Source organism: Micromonas pusilla, assembly GCF_000151265.4.
Source record: "Micromonas pusilla CCMP1545 genomic scaffold MICPUCscaffold_13, whole genome shotgun sequence".
Taxonomy (NCBI): domain Eukaryota; kingdom Viridiplantae; phylum Chlorophyta; class Mamiellophyceae; order Mamiellales; family Mamiellaceae; genus Micromonas; species Micromonas pusilla.
The window spans coordinates 381,350-405,568 of record NW_003315894.1 but is presented as its reverse complement, the minus strand read 5'-3'; the positions used below and the strand labels follow the sequence as shown (position 1 = coordinate 405,568).

The 24,219-nt window shown below is 69.5% G+C and overlaps 14 protein-coding genes across 14 annotated transcripts; 7 read left to right on the top strand and 7 right to left on the bottom strand.

Annotated features, from left to right (window-relative positions):
- Positions 1–223: 223 nt before the first annotated feature.
- Positions 224–1,603, bottom strand: MICPUCDRAFT_22146 (uncharacterized protein; the record flags this gene model as incomplete). Its single annotated transcript, XM_003062783.1, has 3 exons — positions 224–587; positions 928–1,094; positions 1,322–1,603. The coding sequence occupies 3 exons, from the start codon at positions 1,601–1,603 to the stop codon at positions 224–226; spliced, it is 813 nt and encodes a 270-aa protein (XP_003062829.1).
- Positions 1,604–1,731: 128 nt separating this feature from the next.
- On the bottom strand, positions 1,732–2,705 carry MICPUCDRAFT_66825 (uncharacterized protein; the record flags this gene model as incomplete). Its single annotated transcript, XM_003062782.1, has 2 exons — positions 1,732–2,113; positions 2,248–2,705. 2 exons carry the CDS (start codon positions 2,703–2,705, stop codon positions 1,732–1,734), a joined length of 840 nt encoding a protein of 279 aa, XP_003062828.1.
- Positions 2,704–4,716, top strand: MICPUCDRAFT_66824 (uncharacterized protein; the record flags this gene model as incomplete). Its single annotated transcript, XM_003062990.1, has 1 exon — positions 2,704–4,716. One exon carries the CDS (start codon positions 2,704–2,706, stop codon positions 4,714–4,716), a length of 2,013 nt encoding a protein of 670 aa, XP_003063036.1.
- A 1,406-nt stretch (positions 4,717–6,122) lies between these two features.
- MICPUCDRAFT_66823 (uncharacterized protein) lies at positions 6,123–6,986 on the bottom strand (the record flags this gene model as incomplete). Its single annotated transcript, XM_003062781.1, has 1 exon — positions 6,123–6,986. The coding sequence occupies exon 1, from the start codon at positions 6,942–6,944 to the stop codon at positions 6,123–6,125; it is 822 nt and encodes a 273-aa protein (XP_003062827.1). The 5' UTR covers positions 6,945–6,986.
- A 133-nt stretch (positions 6,987–7,119) lies between these two features.
- On the bottom strand, positions 7,120–9,060 carry MICPUCDRAFT_48680 (uncharacterized protein; the record flags this gene model as incomplete). The annotated part of the gene is made up of 1 exon (XM_003062780.1): positions 7,120–9,060. The coding sequence occupies one exon, from the start codon at positions 9,058–9,060 to the stop codon at positions 7,120–7,122; it is 1,941 nt and encodes a 646-aa protein (XP_003062826.1).
- Positions 9,061–9,201: 141 nt separating this feature from the next.
- Positions 9,202–10,890, top strand: MICPUCDRAFT_52635 (uncharacterized protein; the record flags this gene model as incomplete). Its single annotated transcript, XM_003062989.1, has 1 exon — positions 9,202–10,890. The coding sequence occupies one exon, from the start codon at positions 9,202–9,204 to the stop codon at positions 10,888–10,890; it is 1,689 nt and encodes a 562-aa protein (XP_003063035.1).
- Positions 10,891–11,058: 168 nt separating this feature from the next.
- On the bottom strand, positions 11,059–11,310 carry MICPUCDRAFT_52634 (uncharacterized protein; the record flags this gene model as incomplete). The annotated part of the gene is made up of 1 exon (XM_003062779.1): positions 11,059–11,310. One exon carries the CDS (start codon positions 11,308–11,310, stop codon positions 11,059–11,061), a length of 252 nt encoding a protein of 83 aa, XP_003062825.1.
- Positions 11,311–12,624: 1,314 nt separating this feature from the next.
- MICPUCDRAFT_66821 (uncharacterized protein) lies at positions 12,625–13,473 on the top strand. Its single transcript, XM_003062988.1, has 2 exons — positions 12,625–12,903; positions 13,101–13,473. Exon 2 carries the CDS (start codon positions 13,101–13,103, stop codon positions 13,389–13,391), a length of 291 nt encoding a protein of 96 aa, XP_003063034.1. The 5' UTR covers positions 12,625–12,903; the 3' UTR covers positions 13,392–13,473.
- Positions 13,474–13,969: 496 nt separating this feature from the next.
- Positions 13,970–14,758, top strand: MICPUCDRAFT_6378 (uncharacterized protein; the record flags this gene model as incomplete). Its single annotated transcript, XM_003062987.1, has 1 exon — positions 13,970–14,758. A coding segment is annotated over one exon (789 nt), but the record flags the coding sequence as incomplete, so codon positions are not given.
- A 224-nt stretch (positions 14,759–14,982) lies between these two features.
- MICPUCDRAFT_52631 (uncharacterized protein) lies at positions 14,983–15,632 on the bottom strand (the record flags this gene model as incomplete). The annotated part of the gene is made up of 2 exons (XM_003062778.1): positions 14,983–15,390; positions 15,603–15,632. 2 exons carry the CDS (start codon positions 15,630–15,632, stop codon positions 14,983–14,985), a joined length of 438 nt encoding a protein of 145 aa, XP_003062824.1.
- Positions 15,633–15,824: 192 nt separating this feature from the next.
- Positions 15,825–19,042, top strand: MICPUCDRAFT_71073 (beta-lactamase superfamily hydrolase; the record flags this gene model as incomplete). Its single annotated transcript, XM_003062986.1, has 4 exons — positions 15,825–16,788; positions 16,932–17,794; positions 17,983–18,352; positions 18,550–19,042. 4 exons carry the CDS (start codon positions 15,825–15,827, stop codon positions 18,951–18,953), a joined length of 2,601 nt encoding a protein of 866 aa, XP_003063032.1. The 3' UTR covers positions 18,954–19,042.
- A 330-nt stretch (positions 19,043–19,372) lies between these two features.
- Positions 19,373–20,257, top strand: MICPUCDRAFT_10788 (DUF1295 domain protein; the record flags this gene model as incomplete). The annotated part of the gene is made up of 2 exons (XM_003062985.1): positions 19,373–20,037; positions 20,077–20,257. Coding segments are annotated over 2 exons (846 nt in total), but the record flags the coding sequence as incomplete, so codon positions are not given.
- Positions 20,258–21,540: 1,283 nt separating this feature from the next.
- On the top strand, positions 21,541–22,026 carry MICPUCDRAFT_21783 (uncharacterized protein; the record flags this gene model as incomplete). Its single annotated transcript, XM_003062984.1, has 1 exon — positions 21,541–22,026. A coding segment is annotated over one exon (486 nt), but the record flags the coding sequence as incomplete, so codon positions are not given.
- A 459-nt stretch (positions 22,027–22,485) lies between these two features.
- Positions 22,486–24,153, bottom strand: MICPUCDRAFT_52627 (uncharacterized protein; the record flags this gene model as incomplete). Its single annotated transcript, XM_003062777.1, has 3 exons — positions 22,486–22,977; positions 23,134–23,401; positions 23,549–24,153. 3 exons carry the CDS (start codon positions 24,151–24,153, stop codon positions 22,486–22,488), a joined length of 1,365 nt encoding a protein of 454 aa, XP_003062823.1.
- Positions 24,154–24,219: the final 66 nt, after the last annotated feature.

Here is a 24,219-nt window from a genome sequence, read left to right as displayed (position 1 = left end):
GGAGGCGCGGCGCGGGCGGGCGCGATGCCGTCGTCCGCGCGCGCGCGGGTGTGAAGATAAGACGCGACGTGGGGACCGGAAGCGACGCGACGCCGCTTCGGGGAGACCGGCGGGGGCGCGCGACGAAGGCGAGCGGTCTGCTGGGCGCGTCGCCTCGATTTTCGATTTTCTCCTCTCTTGAATCTGACGCGCCGCGACCTCTCCGCGCTAACGACTCTCCCCCTCACTCTAACGGCGCGTCCGGCTTGATGATGTCCGCGTACGCCCACGCGTGATGATTCAACCACTCGTGCGCGGCGTTCCTCAGGCTTATGTTCGGCCGCAAGTCGTTCGCGTACAGCGGCTCTCGCGTGATGGGGTCGAACGCGCCGACTTTTTCCAAGTGCGTCGTGATCGCGATGCGTTCGTACGAGTGCCCCGACGGCGCGACGACCGGGTCGCGGAACACCTCGAACGTGAGCTTGCAGCAGAAGCAGTCCGGGGGGTCCTCTCTTCGGTCGTCGCGTCCTCGCGCCGCGGCGAGAAGCTCTTCCACGACGGGCCAATCGTCCCTCGTGAGCTGATCCGCCATCGGCGTCGCCGGCGCGCTCCCTGAGGGCCGTTCTATACAAGCGAAAGTCGGGGTGGAGTTGAAAGGCGTCAGTTGCAGTTGAAAGGCGTCTAGGGTGGGTACTGAAAGCGAGGGGTGGGCGGAGAGATGCGCCGAGCAAAGTCCTTAAGGATCGGCGTTCACAACGCCGACGCGGTCGTATGGGAACCAGTGTATAGGACGCGCCTGACCCGGACCGGGACCCCCCCGCGCCTTTCGCGTCGCGCCACGCCGCCTCGAACGGGTCCGCGTCCTCCATCGTGAGGTCCATGTAGTCGGCACCGCCGCCGCCGCCGCCGCCGCCGCCGCTCGTCGTCGCGGTCCCCGCGACGCCGCACGCCGCTCGAAGTTTCCGCTCCGCGTTTTGGTACCGCGTCGCGCGCGCCGCCGCGTGGAGTTCCCACTCGAGGTATTTCGCGCGCGCGAGCTCGCGCCATATCTCGTCCTGCATCGTCGCGTCCGACGCGCGCGCGTTCTCGAGCGCTTTCGACAGCTTCGTCGCGGCCTGCGTTGAGGGGTGGGCGGGGTGGGTGGGGGTTTATATTTAGGGGGACGTGTGGTCTCGTTCAGAGGTTCGGCGGAGAGGCGAGAGCGTCGGGTCGACCGGCGACCGCGACCGCGCGTCGGCTCGGGGTGCCAACCAACCGCGAAGGACGGAGAGACGCTCGATCGCGCGATCCCTCCGTCCCGTCGGTCGCGTCGCGTCCGCGCTTCTCCTCCTCGCTCGCTCACCTCCGTGTGCTTCTTCTCGAATATCAGCGACAGCCCGAGCATGTAGTTCGCCTTGATGTTCTCGCGATCGATCTCGAGCGCTTTCACGCAGTCGTCGCGCACGCCCTCCCATCGCTTCAGCTTCCGGTGACACAGCGCGCGGTTGACGTACGGAGAGATCCACCGCGGCGCGGCCGTCACCGCGAGCGTGTACGCGTCGATCGCCGCGGCGTACTTCCCGCGCTGGTACAGCCTGTTGCCCTCCGCCTTGAGCTCCTCCGCCTCGGCGCTCGGCGTCGCCATCCCGGCCGGGGCGGGGCGAGCGGGCGCGCGCGCGCCCGGAGTGGAAGCGATCGGTCGCGGTCGGACGCTGATGAGGCGCATCGCGACCGCGACCGCGACCGGAGTTTGACCTCGATGGCGCGACGACGTCAGCACGCGTCGAGGGTTAGGGCGCGCGCATAACCGCGGGCGGACGACGGCGGGCGAACGCGCGCGAGGGCCGCGTTCGCTCTCCTCGAGATGTCCGCCTCGAGCGCGACGCGCGCGACGGGCGCGCGCGCGACGGCGCGGCGCGTCGAGTCGCGCGCCGCGACCGCGCGCGCGGGCGTCGCGACGACGTCGACACCGCCACCGCGAGGTGTTCTTCGGGCGGGCGGCGACGGCGGCGTTCCCGCGCCGCGTCGCGTCGTCGGACGACGCCGCGTCGCGCGCGCGCCGCGCGCCGCGGAGAGCGGGTCCGACGGCGGCGGCGGCGGATGGTTCCGCCCGCTCGAGGGCCTCGCGCAGAGGATGGGCGTGACGATATACCAGGCGCGTCGACGGTTCATCTGATGATGGTTCTCTCTGCGTGCTCGCCGCGCGACGCGCGGAATCGCGCCCCGTCGCGCGTCCCCGACGCTCGCCTCCCCCGCCTAACAAATTCCCCACCGCTCGCCCCAACGCAGGCCCCGGCGCCGCCCCCCGTCGCGCCCGGGAGCAAGGTGGACTTCCTCGAGGCGATGCTCCAGTGGCACAGCGGCAACAGCACGGGCGTGGACCTCGTCCTCCGAGAGGTGCAGGACGCCATCGTCGCGGAGGTGACGTCGTTCCCCGTGGACAAGGTGGCGCGTCGCGAGTCGCCCTCCGTGGCGATGCACGTCCCCGTGCCGCTGCTGCGCGCGTCGCCGAACGGCGAACCGAGCGGCGTCGCGGAGATGGCCGCCGCCGCGGTGGACGCGCGGAAGAAGCGGCCCGGCGTCGGCGGCGACGCGGCGTCGTCGGCGACGCAGGCGTCGACGCAGACCCCCGGCGTAGGGAAGGAGGTCACCGCCGCGGACAACGAGCGCGAGCTCTTCGCCTCCTTCCCCACGTGGCGCGGGTGGACGCAGCCGTCCGTCGCGCTGACGCTCCGCGCGGTGCTCATGACCGCGAGCGCGCTGACCGCGGCGGCGGGGATGCAGCAGCCGATGATCGAAGGCGGCGGCGACGCGAAGGAGGAGCTGAGCCGCCGCCGGCGGAGAGCGCCGCAGATTTTGCTGCCGGACGCGCTCGTGCACGGCGGCGACGGCGACGGCGACGGCGCCGTCAGCGAGGTCGGGGACGTTCGCGCGGCGTTCAACGCGCTGTGGCCGAACGCGCCGTACTCGTTCGGGACGTACGGCAGGGACAGCGTGAGCAGCGACGAGAGCTACTACAAAGGGTTCGGCGGCGGCGGCGAGGAGAAGAAGAAGAGGAACGAAAAGCGGCTGGTGATAATCGTGAACGTGTCCGCGCCCGGGGACGAGAAGGCGGCGGAGAGCGACGGCGAGGGCATGGTCAACGCCGCGGAGACGTTGCTCGAGCTCGGGATACCGTTCGTGGTGTTGACGCTGTGGCAGGACAACGCGCTCGCGCGCTCCGTCGTCGCGGGGGGGCGGGCCGGCCGCGACGCGAAAGAAGAGAAGAACCAGCTCCGAGTCCTCATGGAGAAGCGCACGAGGATCCTTCTCGGGCGCAGCGTGAAGCGCAAGGAGGCGCGAGACGCGGTGCGCGAGGCGTATTCGCGCGCGAAGAAGGCGCCGCAGGGGAGAGGGTTCGTCGAACTCGAGGAGGCGCTCGCGGAGGCGAGGGCGGTGGGCGCCGACGCGGGCGAGGGCGAGGTGATGCTGGAGGAGATTCGCGCGCAGGCGAGGGAGGCGGAGGAGAGCGCGCTCGCGGCGGCGCTGACCGCGGCGTGTCTGCAGGTTCCGGTGGACGTCCCCGGGTTGAAGGCGAACTTGCAGCGCGCGAAGGTGGTGTTGCAGAGGTACGACGCGGCGGTTTCCGCCGCGGCGGTTTCCGCGGCGGCGGCGGCGGCGGCGGCGCCGACGCCGCTCACGGAGAAAGAAGCCGCGGAGGCTGCGGAGGCGTGGAACGAGTCCGCGGCGCGCGCGGACGTCCTTCTGTCGCACGACGAGGAATCGGAATCGGACGCGGCCGAGGAAGACGGTGACGGCGCGTCGACCGACCGGGGCGCGACGCGCGGCGGCGTCCCCCTGCGCGACTTTGTCGCCGGCGACAGCGGCGATTCTTCCCTGGACGACGAGGACGCCGCGACCACCGCGACCAAGAAGAGACCCAAATCCGCGCTGCGAGCCGCCGTCGCCGCCGCGGAAGCTGCGCTCGAGGCGCTTACTCTCGAGGCGGACCTGCGCGTCGCGCTCGCGGACGAGGCGTCCCTGAACGTGGCCTCCGTGCCGACGCTGGAGGCGCTGATGGTGAGAGCCGCGAAGGTTGCCGAGAGAAAGCCGCCGCTGACGGACGAGGGCGCGGCGAAGCTCAACACGCTCGTGTCGCGTTGTTTCTCCAGGGCGACCGCGCTGCAGGAGATGGACCTCGCGCGCGCGACGCTGTCGGAGGCGCTCGAGCCGGAGTTGCGCGGCCGCGCGCTGCGGCCGGGGACGTTGGAACGCGAAGCCGTCGCGAATTTAGAGAGCGCCATCTCGCGCGCGAAAACGGCGGCGTGGCCGTGGCAGCTCGAGGACGCGGTGAACGACGCGGAGGCGGTCCTCGCGCGGTGGCGAGCGCTCGAGAAGGTGGAGCTCGCGATGAAGGCGAGGAACGCGGCGAAGCTGCGCGTTTCGATCGACGAGACGTCCGCCGCGCACCCGGCGATCGAACTGCGCGAGGCGTTGAAGCTGTGCGAAGAGCTCGAAGCCGAGCGCGCGCTGGAGGGTGGCGATCAGCGCCTCAAGGCGTACTTCGCCGCGAATAAGGTGGCGTGGGCGAGCGGGTCGCCGACCGAAGAGGCGGAGGCGATGCTCGCGACGATACGCCAGAGCCTCGACATCACGGACGCGGAGCACGAGCAGGTGACGCGCGCGGCGACGGCGGGGCGGCGGACGCCCGCGGAGGAGGCCAAGGTGCGTTCTATACAAAAAAATTTGACCCACCGCTCGCTCGGTTTCAACATTTGATCGCGTGGGTCCCTTTCAACTGACCGGTGAACTATTTTTGTATGGAATGGCTTTAAGGCGAACGCGCTGGACGCGCTCGACGCGGCGCTCGACGGCGGCGGGCCGGGGCCGGGGCTGGGGCCGTCGTCTTCCGGGTCCCGGTCCGGGTCCGCGCGCGTTTCGATCGGGGGCCCGGGCGCGCGCGTGCGGTTCGAGGGGAGCGAAGGGCGAGGCGTCCGCGGGCCGTCGTTCGAGGCGAGCGAGGACGCGGCGAGCGCGGCGGACGCGTCGACGCAGCTGTACGTGTTAAACTGGGACGACGACCCCGTGGAGCTGTACGAGGGCGGCGTGGGCCCCGCGGGCGGGTTCGGCGGGTTCACCGGTCAGCACGCGAAGAGAGGCGACGGTGGCAGCAGCGCGGACGCGGACGAGGCCGCGACCGCGTGGGCGGAGGCGGTGCCGGACGAGGGCAGCGCCGGGGAGGAGGTCACCGTCGCCGGCGGCGGCGGCGACGGCGACGGCGACGGTGACGGCGGCAGCGGCGGCGCCGGGCGCAACAACCCCTCCTCGACCTCTTCCTGGCGCCGCGTCGGCGACGCGATCATATACAACGAAGAGGAAGTCATCGGCGTCGGCAGCAGCGGCACGTACGTGTTCAGAGGCTACGTCCAGCACACGACGAGGGCGCGGCACGCCGTCGCGGTGAAGCGCATCGCGCGGCCGCCAGGGGACGAGGGTCGCGAACTTCTCAAGCTCGTCGAGCGCGAGGTGGAGCTCCTCACCGCGCTGAACCAGTCCCCGCGCGTGCCGTTTTTCCACTGCTGGGGGATCACGTCCTCGCATCTGTTCATCGCGCTCGAGCTGTGCACGGAGTCGCTGCGCGAGCACGTCACGCGGAACGGCGAGACGATGACGTCGACGCGTCGGATGGACATTCTCGCGTCCGTCGCGGAGAGCATCGCGTGGCTGCACGACCCCACGAAGCCGTCCGGGTGCATCACGCACAACGATCTCAAGCCGGAGAATCTGCTCGTGGACAGCACCGGGAACGTGAAGATCGCGGACGTCGGCCTGGGCGTGCAGTTGCAAGGGAGCGGGCGCGCGAGCACGACGCGGAGAGAATACACGATGTCGACGTTTCGAAAGTACGGCATAGACATCGTCCTCGCCGGACGCGCGCCGGAGATGCTGACGCGGCGGCCGCTGACCCCGGCCGCGGACATATGGGCCATGGGCGTCGTGTTCTACTTCGTGCTCACCGGACGCGCGTCGCCGTTCAGCGAGAGCGGCCGCGACGTCCCGACGGACGCCGCGATCATCAACGGCCGCGTGCACTTGCAATCGCTCATGCGCGTCGGCGGGTTACAACCGAGACGCGCGCTCGAGGCTCGGCACTTGCTCGCGTCGATGCTCGCCCCGGACCCCGCTCAGCGCCCGTCCGCGGCAGGCGTCGTCGCGCATCCGCTGTTCTGGGACGACGAGCGCGCGATGCGCGAGCTCGTGGCGTTGCACGCGCGCTCGGCGTCGATGCAGACGGAGATGGGGACGTTTTTATCCAACGTCGCCACGGACGCGCTTCTCGGCGGCGGCGGCGGCGCGGGCACCGGGAACAGCGAGCGCGGCGCGCTGCTGGCGGCCGCGAGCATGGACCTGACGGACTGGCAAGGGCTCGTGGACCCGGTGATTCGCACGCGGGTGACGACCGCGCAGCTCGCGGGCGGGGGGAACGACGGGGGAGGGAAGGGCGGCGGCGCGAAGGCGGACGGCGGCGGCGGCGGCGGCGGCGGCGGCGGCGGCGGCGTCGGTCGAAAACCGTACGGCGACGGCTTCGCGGACCTCCTTCGGTTCTGCAGGAACGCGTACGAGCACCCGCCGACGGGGGACGAGATCGAGCCCATGGTGAATGCGCTCGTGGAAGCGTCCGCGGCGCTCGCCGGGTCCCCGGGATCCGGATCCGGATCGGAGGGCCCCGAAAATGACGACGGCGACGGAGCGAAGACGCGCTCGCTCCTTCCGCCCGGCATCGTCCCGGGGATGGCGTACCGCAGGCTGACGCGGAAGCAGCGACGCGATCTGCTCGCGTCGTACCTGCTGCACCTGTTCCCGGGGCTGCCGCTCGCGGTGCACGAGTGCGCTCTGGCGGCGGGGCCGGACGTGTCGAAGGCTCGGGGGCGGGGGGCGAAAAAAGAAGCGACGAAGCCGGCGCGATGACGTCGCCCTGGATATGGATGGCGTCTTGCGCGCATCATAGACGATCAGAAATACGACAGCGCGACGCGTTATTACTCGAACGCGCGCACGCGTAGTGTTCACCACCACAGCGCTGCTACGGCATGATATAGCTACACACACGCCGAAGGCACCTTCGTAGTGCGAAGGTACTTCGTAAACGACACGCGACCGACTCGCCTCGCCTCGGCGTCGTCACAGCTTCTCCGAGAAACTGCTGCGCTCGTCCTTAAACGCCATCAAACGCTCCACCTCGCCGCGCCGCGACGCGGTGTACCCCAAGCTCCCGAGCGCACACGGGACGAGGTACACGAGCGCGGGCTGCCCCGTCCCCGTGCACGCGTTCACGCCGATCGCGATCAGGAGCCCGGCGACGTACCCGCGCATGACGCTCGAGAACATCGCGCGGCCGCCCATCGATCGCGGCACCACCATGTTCTTCGTCGTCCCCGGGGTGCCGTTCCCCGCGCCGCCGTCCCCGTCCCCGACCCCGTCCCCCCTCCCGGACGCGGTGTCCCCCAACGCCTCCGCGGCGTCGTCGAACGCCCTCTCCGCCGCCGCCGCGGCTCTCTCCGCGACGGACTCGTCCAGCGCGTCCGCCCGAGCCCCCCTTTCGAGCGACGCGTCGCCGTCGCCGCGCGCCGCCGCCGCCGCCGCCGCCTCTTCGTCCGCCTCCTCCCACGCGTCGTCGAACGCGCCCATGAACGCCGCCGCCGCCGCGGTCGCGCGTCCTCGCATGTCCGTCGCCCTCGACGCGTCGTACCGCAGCGCGATGCACGCGAGCAGCCCCGGGACGGCGATGTCGCCGAGACCGAGCAACGAGAAGGGGAAGACGTCCATCGGCGGCGGGTTCAACGCGTCGTCGAATCGCGGAAAGAGCAGCCGGAACGGCCCTTGGAACGACTCGCTCGTCGCGACGGTCATCATCACGCTGCTGTCCGCGCCGCCGTCGCCGAAGATCGCGCCGCTGCCGAAGACCCAGAACGCGTCGTACGCGAGCAGACCCGTCAGCAGCGCGCCCGCGGCGGCGAACGAGCCCACGCCGAGGAGCGACAAAAAGTCCGCCGCGATGCAGCACGCGAGGAAATTGTTCAGCGTGTGGTTGGAGTGCCCGCACGCGACGTCCGCGGTCGCGGCGGCGACACCCAGCGCGCACGCGACGGCGGCGGCGACGCTCACGGGGAGCTCCACGACGGGCTCGCCCGTCGCCGCGTCCACGGCGACGCCCTCGGGGACGGGCGCGACGAACGCGACGACGGACGCGACGTCGTCGCCGACGACGGCGGCGATCGGCGAGACGAGATTGCTTCCCACGGCGACGGTCCCGAGGAGCCAGAAGTACGCGCTCACGAGCGTCCCGAGGTCGAAGTCCGTGTACTTCAGGATCAGGTACACGCCGAGGAGACTCGCGGACAGCGCGAACGGCGCCGCCGCGGACTGGTTCAGCGAGAACGTCTCGCGGTCTTCTCGCGCGAGCCCTCTGTGAGCGCCGAGGTATATGGACGCGAACGCGAGCGAGAGGAAGTACGGGACGTAGCCGTACCGCTGCTCCGCGAGCCACGGCGAGGTCCCGCACGCGAGGATCGCGAACAGCGCGCCGTAGGCGCCGACGACGTCGCGGGGATCCCACACGAAGCTCGGCTCGTCGTCGTTCGATTTCGATTTGTCGACGGCGTCTTCGTCGTCGTCTTCGTCGTCGTCGTCGTCGTCGTCCGGCCCCCTCCGCGGTCGTCGCGCGGGCAGCCGCTGCGGGTTCGCGCTCGAGGGGCTCGGCGACGATCCTCCCTGCGCGGCCGCGCTCGCGGCGTTCTCGAGCCACGAGCGCGAGGGCGGGAGGAGCGTCGTGGGGGAAGCGCGACGCGTCGACGAGGACGACGACGCGGAGGCGCTTCTGCGCTGCTTCGAGAGCATCATAACCGCGCTCGGCGGCGCGCTCGTGCGCGTGGACCTCCGCGAGGTCGCCGCGAGATGAGACCGCGATCGAGCGAGAGTGCCGATCGCGGAGGGGCGCGCGACAACCGCGCGCGGCGTCGCCGACGCGCGGCGTGGGACCCGCACCCTCGCGGCCGTCGTCGTCGTCGTCGTCGCCGTCACGACGCGCGAGGGCGTCGTCGCGCCGACGCTCCCGAGGCGCATCTCGCCCGCGCCGTCCCCTCGGTGCCGTCGCCTCTGGCGCGCGGACGCCCACTGGATGAGCCAATAAACGCGCGTCAGCGCGACAAGTGGCACTATCACTTCGGTCCGCGCGCGCACGCACCGCGGCCACCCCTCCCAGAGATGTCGAAGCTCGCGATGTCGGCGTCGGCGTCGCGCGGCGTCGTCTCCGCCCCGCGCGCGCGCGGCGCGGTCCGCGCGCCGAGAGCGTCCGGTCCGACGCGCGCGCGCGCGGTCCGCGCGTCGACGCACCACCGCGAATCGATGACGAGATTCGCCCCTCGCGATGCGACCACGTCGTCGCGCGTCGCCGCGGCGGCGTCCGACGGCGGCGTCGACGAGACGGACGTCGTCATCGTCGGCGGTGGCCTCGCGGGCCTGTGCGCGGCGAAGACGCTGACGGAGAATGGGGTGTCGTTCGTCCTCCTCGAAGCCTCCGACGGCGTCGGCGGTCGCCTTCGCACGGACGCGGTGGACGGCTTCTTGCTCGATCGCGGGTTCGCGATCTTCCTGACGGGGTACCCGGAGGCTCAGAAAACGCTCGATTACGATGCGTTATCTTTAAAGCCATTCTACGCCGGCGCGGACGTGCGATTCCAGGACGCGTTCCATCGCGTCGCGGACCCGCTGCGGCACCCGATCGACGCGGTCGCGTCGCTCTCCCCGTCGCATCCGATCGGCTCGCCCGTCGATAAGATCCTCGTCGGCGTCGCGCGTCTGCGGAGCCTCTTCGGCGACTGCTACGACATCCTCTCCGCGCCGGAGGACACGATCATGGGGCGGCTGAAGTCGTCGGGATTCAGCGACGACATGATCCACCGGTTCTTCCGGCCGTTCATGTCCGGCATCTTCTTCAACCCCGCGCTCACGACGTCGTCGCGGCTCTTCGTCTTCGTCATGCGCATGCTCGCGACGGGGCAGAATTGCCTTCCGGAGAAGGGCATCGGCGAGGTCGCGGAGCAGCTCAGGAGGAAGCTCCCGGCCGGGAGCGTGCGCTTGAACGCCGCGGCGACGGCGATGCGCGACGACGACGAGACCGGGACCGGGAAGGTGGTGACGACGGCGGGCGGGGACGAGATCAGGGCCAGGCGCGGCGTCGTCGTCGCCGTCGAAGGTGCGTTCTATACACTGGTCCCCATACGACCGCGTCGGCGTGGTGGACGCCGTTCCTTAAGGACTTTGCCCGGCGCATCTCTCCGCCCATCCAATGCGTTCAATCCCCGCCCTCGACGCCTTTCAACTCCGACTGACGCCTTTCAACTCCACCCCGTCGAAGGCCCCAACGCGGCGAATCTTCTCGGCGACGCGTTGACCGTGAACTCCCCGAGCGCGAGCGGCGACCCGGTGGGGACGACGTGCCTGTACTTTGGCATCGACGGCGATCCGCCGCTGCCGACGCCGGTGCTCTACCTCAACGGCGACGGCGACGGGATCATCAACAACTGCTGCTTCCCCTCCGCGGTTTCGCCGTCGTACGCGCCGAAAGGGAAGTCGCTTCTGTCGGTCAGCTTGATCGGCGTCCCGGAGACGAGCGACGACGAGCTGACCGCGAGAGTGCGCGGCGAGCTGAAGCGCTGGTTCGTGGGCGAGGGCGGCGGCGGCGCTGACGTGGACGCGTGGACGCATCTGCGGACGTATCGGATACCGTTCGCGCAGCCGAGTCAGACGACGCCGACGGATTTGGAGCGCGCGGTGCGGTTGGGGAACGGGATGTACGTGTGCGGGGATCATCGATCGCCCGCGACGTTCGACGGCGCGATGATGAGCGGCAGGCTCGCCGCGGAGGCGGTCGTCGCGGACATGCGGCGGTGAGATAGAGGGAGGGTTTTATTATGAGGCGCGCACATGGAAGGAAGTACGAGTTCTACTTTCGCACGACGCGACGCGACGCGCGAAAAAGTCATCAAAACAGTCTCGTCGACGCGCGACGCGACGCCGCCCTGGCCGGGTTGGACGCTCCGGCGCCGCGCCGCCCACCGCTCAGAGCCACCTCAGATGTCGACTGCGCGGAGACTCCATCGCCTCCGCGTCGTCCACGACGTCCTCGAAGTCTTCCTCGGTCAGCGCGGCCGCGCACTTCGCGCGGTCGCTCCTGCCTCGCAACTCGTGCACCGCCTTCAGCTCCGCGAGCTCTCTCTTCGCAGCCTCGAGCTCGGCCTCTTTCCTCGCGAGCGCCGCGCGCGTCCTGTTGAGCTCCGCGCGCATCACGACGACGTCGTTCACCGCGGACATGATCGGACTCTCGACGGACGATCGGAAGAAGCGGCAGGGGCGGCCGCCGCCGCGGGGTCCGGGGGCGAGGGCGGGGAGAGAGAGAGTGAGGCGACCCGAGCCGCGCGCGGGCTTTTTCTGTTCTGTTCTGTTCGCGGAGGGGAGCCGAGCCGACGATGGCGAGGACGCCGCCCGCGGCCGCGCGGCGCGCGATGATTGGCTGACATGAAGCTGTTTTTCGTTTTGGCGCGAGTGCCCTTTCCCGCGATCCCGTGCCCTTTCGAGTTCGGAGACGCTCGCGCTCCGACGAGACCGTCATCCATCCCGCGCGCGCCGCGACGCCGCGACGCGATGGCCGCCGCGACGACGATGACGACGACGATCGGCGCGACGCGCGCGCTCGCCCCGCGCGCGTCGGCGACGCGATCGCGCGCGTCCTCGCTTCGTCCGCGCGGCGCGCTCGCGATCCTCGCGCGCGCGGCGAACCGAGGAGACGGCAGGGCGCGCGAGAAGAACGACACCCACGACGACGACGACGCGTCGTTCGACGACGACGCGGAAGACGCGGACGAGGCGCGGTCAAAGACCGCCGCGACGACGCGCGCCGCGTCCCTCGCGGCCGCGGGCGCGGTACGCGCGGAGGCGTTCCGCGTCGCGCTCGAGTCGCGATCGGTCGCGGACGGCGTCCTCGACTTTTTGCCCATGCGCGACGTGATCGGACCTGCTCTCTCGCCGGACGACGACGGCGACGGCGGCGGCGGCGACGACGCGCCGGGCTCGTCGTCGTCGCCGTCACACTTCGCGTGCGCGGACGCGCTCGCGCGCGCGTTCGGTCTCGTCCCGGCGGCGGCGGCGGACGCGGCGGCGGCGGCGGACGCGTCGGCGGCCTCGGCCTCCGCGTCCGAGAGCGACGCGCGTCGCGCGGTGGCGACGACCGACGACGATCTCCAGCTCCTCGTCTCGTTGGCGAGGCGATGCGACGCCGCCGCGCAGCGCGCGCTCCTGTACAATCGCGCGCCGCCGTCGCGCGTCGTCGTCCTCTCCTCGCTCGTGCTCGACGACTCGCGCTACGTCCAGCGGTTCGCGGTGAGAGGCGGCGACGCGGGCGACGACGCGAACGGCGGCGGCGGGGAAGAGATCGCGTTGACGCTGACGATGAGGCGCGTCCCATCTCACGCCGGTCCCCGTGCGACCGCGTTGGCGTGGTGCACGCCGATCCTTAAGGAATTTCTCTCCCGGCGTTCGTTTCTCTCCGCCCAGGGTCCCTCGCTTTCGATCCCGACATACCTCGACGCCTTTCAACTCCGCTTCTGACGCCTTTCAACTCCGCCCCGACGTCGCGTCGCTTCGAACGACGGAACGACCCTCAGGCTCGAGGAGCGACTGACGCCGAGCTACAAGTCCGCGCGCGTCGTGGAGCAGTGGGTCGTCGAGAGCGTCGCCGGCGAGCCGCTGGAGGAGTCGAGCCCGGAGGCGCCGTCGCCGCGGCACGCGCCGGAGGCGGTCGTGACCGCGCAGCTCGACGCGTTGAGAGGCGGGGACTTCGCGCGCGCGAGGGCGTTCGCGTCGCCGGCGAACGTCGCGTCGCGAGGGCCTATCGAGCTGTTCGAAAAGGCGCGTACTATCTCACACTGGTCCCCGTACGACCGCGTTCGCGTGGTGAACGCCGTTTCTTAAGGACTTTCTCTCCCGGCGTGTCTTTCCGCCCAGGGTCCCTCGGTTTCGATCCCGACACACCTCGACGCCTTTCAACTTCAACTGACGCCTTTGAACTCCACCCCGACGTCGCTTTGTATGGAACGGCCCAAAAGATGCTCAATTCGGATATGTACAGGTCGCTGATCGACCCGAGCGGGAGCGCGGAGATGATGAAGACCGCGCAGCTGTGCGCGGATCAGTTCGTGTGCTTCGTGAAGGTGCGGGGAGGCGGCGGCGGGGCTGGGGGGGCGGCGGGCGGCGGCGGCGGCGGCGACGGCGGAGAGATTTTTTTGTGGCTCGTAGGGAAGCGCCGCGGCGGTCCCACGGTCGACACGCGCGGGTGCTGGATGACCGAGGCCGTGAGCCGCGTGCGGCCGGAGGACGTGGACGCGTACGGGCTGTGAACGACCCCCCCGGGAGGGGTCTCACTCCACACGCAGCCCGCGGCGGCGTCGTATCTACCTTTTGTAAAACCAAACCAAAACCAAATTATCTTTTTCAGACGAAAAGTGCATCATCAACTGCCTCGTCGAATCCTCCCCGCCCCCTCCGCTCTCACTTCGCGCGGCCGCCCGCTGCGCTGTCCATGCGCGCGGGCGCTCGCGTCGCGTCGTCCACGCCCGCGCTTCGCGTCCGGTTCACGAACCGCTCGAGGAACGACCCGGCGCGGTCCCGTCACCGCGCGCGCGCGTCGGCGTCGGCGTCGCGCGAGAGCGCATCATCCCTCGCGCTGCCGTCGTCGTCTCGCGCGCGTCGTCGCGGCGCATCACGCGAGACCGCGTCCGCCGCCGCCGTCGTCGCGCGCGCGATGACGACGACGACGACGACGACGACGACGACGACCGCGGCGCCGGAGAAGACGATCGTCGAACACGAGCGGTTCGTCGTGGACTTCCTCCCGGACCCGTCGGCGTCGGCGTCGGCGTCGGCGACCGCGCCGACCGCGTCGACGTCCGACGAGATGTCCCAGCAGTCGGACGATTCGCTGCTGCTCCTCAACTACCACCTCCCGTCCTTCACGCGTAACCTGTGGGCGCGCTCGCGACGGCGCGTCTGCGCGGACGGCGGCGCGAACCGCCTGTACGACGAGCTCCCGGCGATGCACCCGGACGAGGACGCGATGGAGATTCGAAACGCGCATCTCCCGGACCTCATCGTCGGGGACCTCGATTCCATCCGCGACGACGTGCGCGCGTTTTACGTCGACAGAGGGTGCGCGTGCGTGGACCTGTCGCACGACCAGGACAGCACGGACTTACACAAGGCGATCGCGGCGATGACGCGCGAAGACGAGGCGGAGGACGCGGCGCATGTTGGGGACGGTGGTTTAGGAGGAGGGTTAGGGTTGGACTCGGTTAGGGTACCGCGGCGGCGAAACCGCAACCGGCGGATCTTCGCCGTCGGCGCGTTGGGCGGTCGGCTCGACCACGAGCTGTCGCACATGTCTGCGCTTCGAGAGTTCGACGTCGGGCCGTCCCCGACGCGGGTCGTGCTCCTGGGGCGCAGCTCCATGGCGACGTTGATTCGAGGCGACGGGCGGACGGCGATTCGCCCGTGCGTCGCGGTCGAGGGGCCCGCGTGCGGCCTCGTCCCGATGTACGGTCCCGCCGTCGTGTCCACGAGCGGGCTGAAGTGGGACATGGACGAGACGACGCTCGCGTTCGGGCGATTCATCAGCACGTCGAACGAGATGGGGGAGGAAACCGTTCGCGAGGGTGGGGGGGAGATCGTCGTGACGACGACCGCGCCGTTGGTGTGGACGACGGACATCACGCGGTGCCGGCGATGACGACGACCGCACCGGAGGTTCGAGTAGCGGCGACGAGAAACGTAATAAGTAGCGTTTGCCCGAGAGACGGTTCGCGCGCGTCAATCACACCTCGCAATCGTACATCACCGCACGTATCTCGTCCCCCCGCGCCGGGTCCTCCCCTGTCTAGTAGCCCCCCCTGTCGCGCGCGCTTCTTCCGCCGCGACGCCACTCCCGTCGACTCCTCAGATCGGCTTGATCTTCATGTGCAGGTTGATGAGCGAGAACGCGAAGCACTTCAGATCCTGCACGAGGTAGTAAAACACCCGCAACCCTTCTGGATCTTTGCTCGACTGCACGTCCAACAGCGACCCGATCTTCGCCGTCGTGAAGCTGCAGTGCTCGTCCCCGCACACGATCTCGAGCTCCTGGCTCCCGACGCGATCCCCCTCCGGCCAGTCGCGGTCGTCCTCTTTCATCACCTCGCTCTCCTTGACGATCCTCGCCACCTCCGCGAGGATCTCCGGCGAGACGTACATCTCTTTACGGATGAGCTTGTCGTTCTTGTAGTTGGAGTTGTTCGCGTACCGCAGCTTGCCGTCCGGTCGGAACTCGAACTCGAGGAACTCGTGCCCGAACTTCCCCTTGTGCCCCTACGACGACGAGACGAGACGACGCGGAGACGGAGGGGGGGACGTCGTCGGCGACGGATCGATCGATTCGGTTCGATCTCGATTTATTTAGGGCGCGAGAAGAGAAAACGAGGCGAGCGAGACGGAGGCTGACGACGCGCGTCGACGGGTCGATCGCGCGCGCGGGGGCGCCGTCGCGCGCGGGTTCGCGCGACGTCCGGTGGCGCACGCACCACGTAGTATCGGACGTAAAAGTCCTCCATGATCCCCGCGCGTTCGAGACGACCGCGCACGCGATTGTGCCGCGAGGGGGCGACTCGACGCGACGCGCGCTTTGAGGTGCTTTGAACAAACAGTTGCTGTGAGTGACGACGCGACGCGACTCGATGTCATTTTCGCGGGCACGACGCGGGGGCCCGCGACGGGGAGGCGAGGCGACGACGCCTTCCCTATCCATGGCGTCGTGCCTCGTCGTCGCCGCGGACGCGGACGGCGTCGCGCCGTCGATCCTCCTCACGTGCGGCTCCGGCGCGCGGCGGCAGTACCTGTTCGGCTGCGCGGAAGGATTCGCGCGGCTCGCGCTCGAATCTCGCGCGCGGCCGAGCGCCAAGCTTCGCGCGACGTTCCTCTCGAGCTTCCACCCGCGCTCGTGCGGCGGCCTCGGAGGGCTCCTCCTGCGCCTCAGCGCGGACGGGCACGAGCGCGTGCACGTCGTCGGCCCGCCGGGGGTGGGCGCGCACGTGGAAGCGCTCAGGGGGTTCGTGCGGTTTCGGCACCCCGCGGTGACGACGCTGAGGATGATGCCTTCTTCGCCGGACCCTGGCATCGACGCGGACGCGAACGCGCCGTCGGGGCCCGTGGAAGGAGAGGAACTATTGGAACGGGAACGGGAACGGGAAGGGCCTCGCGACGCCGTGGACGCGCAGGCGCAGAGCTACGTGGACGACTCCGTGCGCGTGTGGCCGCTGTTCGCGGACGCCGGCGGGGACGGACGATGCGACGCGTGCGAGCGCGCGAGAGAAGACGCGGAGGAGGAGGCGAAATCGGCGTCGGAGGAGGAGGAGGAGGAGGAGGAGGAGGGGCCGGGGGGCGAGGCGGGGGAAACGTCCGAGGAGGAGGACGCCTACGTCTCGGACGACGCGCGCGACGACGACGACGACGACGACGCCGAGCGCGCGACGGAAGCGGGGGGAGGTAAACGCAAGGCGTCGGACGACGCCGCGGCCGCGCCGCCGGCGCGACCGCGACCGCGACCGCGACCGCCGCCCCGGCTCGTCGGCTACGCGTGCGCGGTTCGCGGCCGGATCGACGACCGCGCGGTCTTCCTCGTGCTCGACTGCCACGACGACGACGACGCGATTGCCGCGGCGAAGCACCCGATCGTGCGTTGCTGCCTCGCGGGGGGCGGCGGCGGCGGAGGTGAGACTGCTTCCCATACGACCCCGTTCGCGTGGTGCACGCCGTTCCTTAAGGACTTTTCCCGTCGTCATTCTTCACCCGCGTTTCCCTTTCAACGTTTGACCGGTAAGACGTTCGACTGACCGATCGCTTCACCCGCGCAGGCGGCGGCGGCGAACACGCGTGCGCGGCGGTCTTCCACCTCACGCGCGCGGACGTGTCCTCGCGCCCGGCGTACGACGCCCTACGCCGGCCATCGCGACCGAAGGCGGGTCCTTCCGCGCCGCCATTTCCGCCGCCGCTTCACGTGGACTGCGTCGTCCCCGGGGAGGTGGGGCACCGCGCCGGCGCGCGGACGCTCGCGCGGCTGCACGCGGCTGACGCGAGCGCGTTTCCGATGCCGGCGACGCTTCGCGCGCCGTACGCGCCGCCGCCGATGCCGGCGTCGTCGAGGGCGCGCGCGCGCGATGGCGTCGCGGGATCGCTGTGCGCGACCGTGACGCTTAAGGGCCCCGGTGGCGTGAGAGCGCAAGGTGTCGGAGACATAGTGTCGGAGAGCGTCGGGGAAATGTCGGAGGTGAATCACGAGGACGCGCGCGCGGAGGAACTGGACGTCGACGCGACGATACGCGAGACGCGCGCGCTCATGGGCTGCGACGACGCGACGACGTCCGAGGGATTCGCCGAGGGATTCGCCGAGGGATTCGCCGATCGCGATCGCGATAGAATGGACGAATCAGACGCCGCCAGCTCAGCATATTCCGGCGAGATTCTGTTCCTCGGCACCGGCTCCGCGGAGCCGAGTAAATACCGCGGCGCGTCCGGCGTCTTATGCCGACTCCCTCCCTCGGGCGGCGGCGGGTACGTCCTCCTCGACGCGGGCGAGGGCGCGTACGGCGCGATGACGCGATACCTGGGCGCGCACGGCGCGCAAAGCGCCGTGTCCAAGCTGAAGGCGGTGTGGGTGTCGCACCACCACGCGGATCACATGCTCGGGTTGCCCGGGGTGCTCGCCGCGCGACCGAAGGTTAGTCGGGGTGGAGTTCCTCACACTGGTCCCCGTACGACCCCGTCGGCGTGGTGAACGCCGATCCTTAAGGACTTTACTTCCCGGCGCATCTCTCCACCCAGGGTCCCTCGCTTTCAATCCCGACACACCTCGACGCCTTTCAACTTCAACTGACGCCTTTTAACTCCACCCCGACTAACCTCAAGAACGCGCCGCCGTTGCCCGTAGTCGGGCCGCGGTCGTGCGCGGAGTGGCTCCGCGCGTCGCCGTCCGCGCCCGCGGGCGCGGTCAGGGCGTGGCGGTTCGTACACAGTCGGTCGCTGTTCGGGGGCGGGGGCGGGCCGTTCCGGATGCCGGCGCCGCGGTTCCCGCCGCCGCCGCCGCCGCCGCCGCGACTCGGAGGGAACGGATTTCCGCCGCCGCCGCCGCCGCCGCCTCCCGCGTCGTCGTTCGCCGCCGAGCTCGGCCTCGCGCGTTTCGAGGCGATCCCCGTGGAGCACTGCCCCGAGGCTGCCGCGTGCGTACTCGCGACGCGCACGACCGCCGACGGCTCGGCGTGGAGCGTCGCGTACTCGGGTACGTTCTATCTCACACTGGTCTCCATACGACCGCGTCGGCGTGGTGAACGCCGTTCCTTAAGGACTTTGCCCGTCGCATCTCTCCGCCCAGGGTCCCTCGCTTTCAATCCCGACACACCGCGATGCCTTTCAACTCCGCTTCTGACGCCTTTCAACTCCACCCCGACGTTCGCTCGTATGGACAATTACCCTCAGGCGACTGCCGGCCTTCCAAACGGTTCGCCGCCGCCGCGCGCGGCGTGGACGTCATGATCCACGAGGCGACGTTCGAGGACGCGTTGCGATCGCACGCGGTGAAGAAGAGGCACAGCACGTCCGCGGAGGCGCTGGCGATCGCGCGCGCGTCCGGCGCGAAGCACGTCGTGTTGACGCACTTCAGTCAGCGGTACCCGCGAGCGGCGGCGGTCAAAGCGGCGGACGGCGGGGGGGACGCCGCGGACGGCGACGACGACGACGCGGGGGACGACGTCGTCACCGCGTTTGACGGGATGCGACTGCGGTGGGACGCGCTGAGGTCGCTGCCGGGGGTGATGGGGCGCGTCCGCGCGATGTTCGACGCGTACGAAGCGCACCGAGCGGCGGAGCGCGAGGACCACTAGCTAGGAGAGAAGACCGTGGCGTACTGTACGTGTACTAGACTCGGGAGCGACGCGGCACATTTTTTTATTTGAGAACCGAAACCGGATGAAGATGACGAAGCCCGCGAACCCGCCTGCGCCTAAACCCTAAACCCTAAACCCTAAACCCTGGCTACAGTACACTACTACAGTAGCCTGGGATCGATCGAACGGATCGATCGATCGCGACCGTCGCGGGCCACTCGCGGCCGCGCACGCGCGCGTCCTCCTCGCGCCTCCCCTCCGCGCGCTGCGCTGCGCTGCGCTGCTCTCGATCGATCGATCCGTCGACCTCCACGCCATCTCCGCGCGCGATGCTCCTCCAGAACGCCACCGTCGCCGGCGTCGTCCTCACCCCGCCGGATCAAATCTGCGCCGTCGTCGTCCTCGCGGCCGCCGCGTGGTGCCTCCTCGCGTCCTGGGTCACGAAGACGCACTCGCACGTCGACCGCCTGTGGTCCATCACCCCCGTGGTCTACGTCCTCGTGTACGCGCTGTACGACGTCGTCGCGAACGGCGCGAAGGCGCTCGACGCGCGCCTCGCGCTCATGGCGACGCTCGTCCTCCTGTGGGGCGCGCGACTGTCGTACAACTTCGCGCGGAAAGGCGGGTACTCCGCGGGGGAGCAAGACTACCGATGGCCGGTGCTTCAGAAGCTCCCGGTGCTGCGTCACCCGATCGCGTGGCAGCTCTTCAACCTGAGCTTCATCGCGAGCTACCAGAACGTCCTGCTGTTCCTGATCGCGGCGCCGACGAGCTACGTCTACCGCGCCGCGACCGTCACGCTGCCGTCGCGGCGCGTGACGCGGCCGCCGTTGAACGCGTTGGACCTCATCGCGACGTGCCTGTTCCAGTCGTTCTGGATCTTGGAGTCCGTCGCGGACCAACAGCAGTGGGAGTTCCAGCAGAGCAAGCACCGCGCGCGGGGGCACCCGCGGATCGCCGCGCTCGAGGAGGATTACCGCCGAGGGTTCCTGACGTCGGGTTTGTTTCGGCTCTCGCGGCATCCCAACTTCTTCGCCGAGCAGGCGCTGTGGTGCTCGTTCTACCTCTTCTCCGTCGCGGCGTCGTGCCAGAGCCCGACCGAGGTCGCGGCGCTGTTCAGAGCGCCCGTCGACTGGCGCGCGTGGGTCAACTGGAGCGCGACCGGCGCGGCGTTGCTCGTGGCGTTGTTTCAGGGAAGCACGCCGTTCACGGAGAGCATCACGCGGGGGAAGTACGCTTCGTACGCGGCGTATCAGAAGACGACCAGCCGACTCGTGCCGTGGTTCCCGGCGCGCGGGAAACAGATTTCGTCGACGGGGGCGGCGGCGACGGGCACGGTGATCACGGCGACGGGGGAGAGGAAGAGCACGCGGGCGAGGAAGCCGAGGAAGTTGGAGGACTGACGCCGCCGTCGACGCGTCTGCCAGCGGTCGCTCGCGACTTTTATGCTTCCGAGAAATTACTGTAAAAGGATAAACCCTTTGGCACGCGCGCGTCGTTCGTCGTTGCTTTCCCTCCTCGCGCGCCGCATGCCGCGCTCTGCCCTCCGTCTCGCCGCGCGCGCCGCCGCCGCCGGCGCCGCCGCGCGCGCATCCGCGCCGTCGTTCCTCCCTCCCGCGCGCGCTGGACGCCTCGAGCTTCCGCGCCCCCGCTCTCCGTTCTGGCGCGCGTCGTCGTCGTCGTCGTCGTCGTCGTCGTCGGACCCGCCGTCGCCGGCCGCCGACGCCGCGTTCGTGCGCTGCGGCGAAGGCTTCGCCTCCTCCTCCTCCTCCTCCTCCTCCTCCTCCTCCTCCTCTTTCGCGTCCTCCGCCGCCGACGCGCCGAACGACTGCCGCAAGCTCGTCGTCCTCGCCGACTGCGGCCACGGCGTCGGCCGCGCGCTTCTGAACACGCTCCTGGAGTACCCGCACTGCCGACTCACCGTCGCGGCGGCGACCCCGTCCGAGGACCTGAAGACGTCGCTCGGGTACCAGCACTGGGCCGAGTGCGAGGCGCAGCGGCTCGACGTCGAGCGCGTGTCGCTCTCGGACGACGCCGAGGTTAGAGCGTGGGCGGAGAGGGTGGAGGTGCGTTCGTTCACCGTATCGCAAACGCACTGTATGTATTTCTTTCATCACCCATCGCATCGCTCGGTTTCAACGCTCGATCGCGTCTTCTTTCAACTGATGACCGACGATGCACGGTTTTCGTACTATGGAACGACCCGGCGCGGAGTTTTCCTTCGGCGTCCCGGACGTCGTCGTCACCAACGTCGGCGCGCTGCCGTCGTATTGGCGCAGCGAGGGCAAAGTCGGCGCCGCCGCGGAGTGCGACGAGGTGCGTTCTATACACTGGTCCCCATACGACCGCGTTGGCGTGGTGAACGCCGATCCTTAAGGACTTTTCCCGTCGTCTCTCTCCGCCCACACCTCGCTTTCAATCCCCGCCCTCGGCGCCTTTGAACTCCATCTGACGCCTCACAACTCCACCCCGACAATCGCTTGTATGGAATGGCCCTGAGGGCGTCGCCGGCGTCGTCGGCGGCTGCGCGTGCGACGACGACGCGGCTTTTGACGACGATTCGGACGCGCCTCGCGACCACGGGCGCCCGGCGAGGCTGTGGGAGACGCGCGCGACCGACTGGAGCCGTCTCTTGAACGACGCCAAGGGCGTCGCCGTGGTGCTCCGTCGGTTCCTCCCCTCGATGGTCGCGCGCGGCAGCGGCGCGATCGTGAACGTCACGCACGTGCTCGACCCGCCGCAGGGCGCGAACGTGGCGTCGTACCAAGCGTCGCGCGCGGCGATCAGCGCGCTGACGCGGTGCGTCGCCGCGGAGCTTCCGCCGGGAATGCACGCGGTGGAGATCGACCCGGGCGCGTTGCTCGGATTGCGCGGGACTGAAAAAGAAGGCGCCGACGTCGGACCGACGCGTCGGCCGGGGTTCGACGAGACCGCGTGCGATTGGGCGAGAGCCGCGGTGCCGTTCGTGTTGGGGCTCACGAGGGAGGTCAACGGGTGTTCCGTGCACGTTCCGGGGTGGGGGTCCCTGGGGGGGGACGTGCACGCGCCGCATCACCGCGTTCCGGAGTGACGACGACGAAAGGAAAGAAGGAAAGAAGGAAGGAAGGAAGGAGGGGGGGACGAACGAACGCGACGACGACGGCTGACGACGAACTGATCCTTGTCGCGACGACAACGCGCTTGTACTGCGTACCGCACCGCCGCGTCTCACTCCGCGGACTGACGTGCCGTGCCGTAGTCCTCTAACTTTCCGTCCTCTGCGTATTCACCCGGTCGCCGTCGCCCGGTCGGTGCGGGTTGCGAAACGCCGGTCGCGCGTCCGCGCAGTCGCCGGCGGCGCAAAACCGCTCGTCCCCGCCGGAGAAAAGATACGCGACGCGGCGGTACGCCTTCTCGCCGATCCCCGAACAGATCTCCTTCCCCGCGGGGACCGCGCCGGGGAAGTGCATCCCGCCCCACAGACGCGACTCCCCGCACACGTCTTCCATCGCGCTGAGGGCGATTCCATACGAATACACAGTAAGTTAGTTCATCGGTCAGTTGAAAGGGGACGCGATACAATGTTGAAACCGAGGGGTGGGTGAAAAACGCACCTGATCGTGTTCGCGGTCCACCGAACGTCCTCCCTCGGCGTCTTCCCGGGCTCCGCCGTCGACGACCCTCGCTTGAAGTCCACGACGGTGACGTACTCGTCCGTCCCGGCGACGAGGCGCGCGACGTCGAAGATCACGGAGCATATGCACGAGCTCCCGGACGGGTGCTCGCTGTGCGGCATCACTCGAATGTACGGCTGCCAGTCTCGACCTTTCATCGACGTCTCGGTCTCGTCGGATCCGGGCCCGGCCCACGCGAGCAACGTCTCGTCGCCGAGAAGACCGTGCACCACGCTCGTCGGCCGCACGTGGTCGTTCTTCACCTTCTCCCTCCAGCTCACGACGAGCGCGTCCACGATCCCGGTGTTGCTCGCGAGCTCGAAGAAGACGCCCTCGACGAGCGTCCACCCGTTGCGGTACGCGAACGGCTCGACGAACGCCCGAGGGTCGAGGGTCCATACGAAGCGATGATTTCGGGGTGGAGTTGAAAGACGTCAGAAGCGGAGTTGTGAGGCGTCGAGGGCGGGAGTTGAAAGCGAGGGACCCTGGGCGGAGATAAACGACGGGAAAAGTCCTTAAGGAACGGCGTTCACCACGCGGACGCGGTCGTATGGGGACCAGTGTGAATCAAAACGCGCCTGAGACAACGCGAACTTGTTGTCCGCGAGTTCGACCAGCATCTTCTCGGTGTCGTTCAGCGACGTCCGCGTCCGCTCGACGACGTCGCGCGCCTCGGCTCTCAGGTCGTACTCGGGCGTCGTCGTCTCGCGCGTCGGGTCGCGCAGATCGTCCTCGGACAGGAGGTACGTCCGCGCTTTGAAGCCGATGTGAGGCGTGACGTGCGTTTGAAAACTGAGGGTCGAGGGTCCGATCGAGCGAACGTCGGGGTGGAGTTGAAAGGCGTCAGAAGCGGAGTTGTGAGGCGTCGAGGGCGGGCGTTGAACGCGAGGGGTGGGCGGAGAGATGCGCCGGCAAAAGTCTTTAAGGAACGGCGTTCACCACGCCGACGCGGTCGTATGGGGACCAGTGTAAATATGAACGCGCCTGAAATAGCCGAGACCGTTCGTCTCCGGCAGCGGGACCCACCGCCGCGGGTTCGTCTCGCTCGGGAGGCCGTCCTCTTTGTGCGGCGCGGGGACGTACCCGGTGAAGTCCGCGTACGGTCGGAGGTTGTGCGCGCGGCCGTTCTCGCGACCGTTCGCGTTCCAACCGTCGTCGCGGACGTACGTCATGACCTCGTCCGCGATCTCCGCGCCCGCGGCGGCGGCGCCCGCGCCCGCGGCGGCGGCGGCGGTCGCGTTCGAGGCTTCCCCTTCCGGGTCGTCGTACACGCCGAGTTCGATCGCGCGCGCCTTCAACATCTCCCGCGCGTCCGCGCCGCCGAGCAGCTCCTCCGCGGCGTGCACCCACGCGGAAGCGATGCACTTCAGTCTGTGGGCGTCGTCGCGCGCGCTCTTCGGCGCGCGTCTCGGCGGCGGCTTCAACGTGTGAAATTCGAGCGCGACGTCGTGGTGCCGCGCGACGCAGTTCCACGCCATGACGAGCAGGACGTGCGTGACGCGGATCGCGACGGGGGTTTCGCGCGCGGTGAGGCCGGTCGGCATCTCGTACGTGACGAAGTCGCGCAGCGAACGGAGCTGCGGGCGACGAAACGTTTTTGGTCGTCGGCG

Coding starts and splice junctions, on each gene's coding strand:
- MICPUCDRAFT_66821 (XM_003062988.1), top strand. CDS start 13,101: ATGCTCAATTCGGATATGTACAGGTCGCTGATCGACCCGAGCGGGAGC.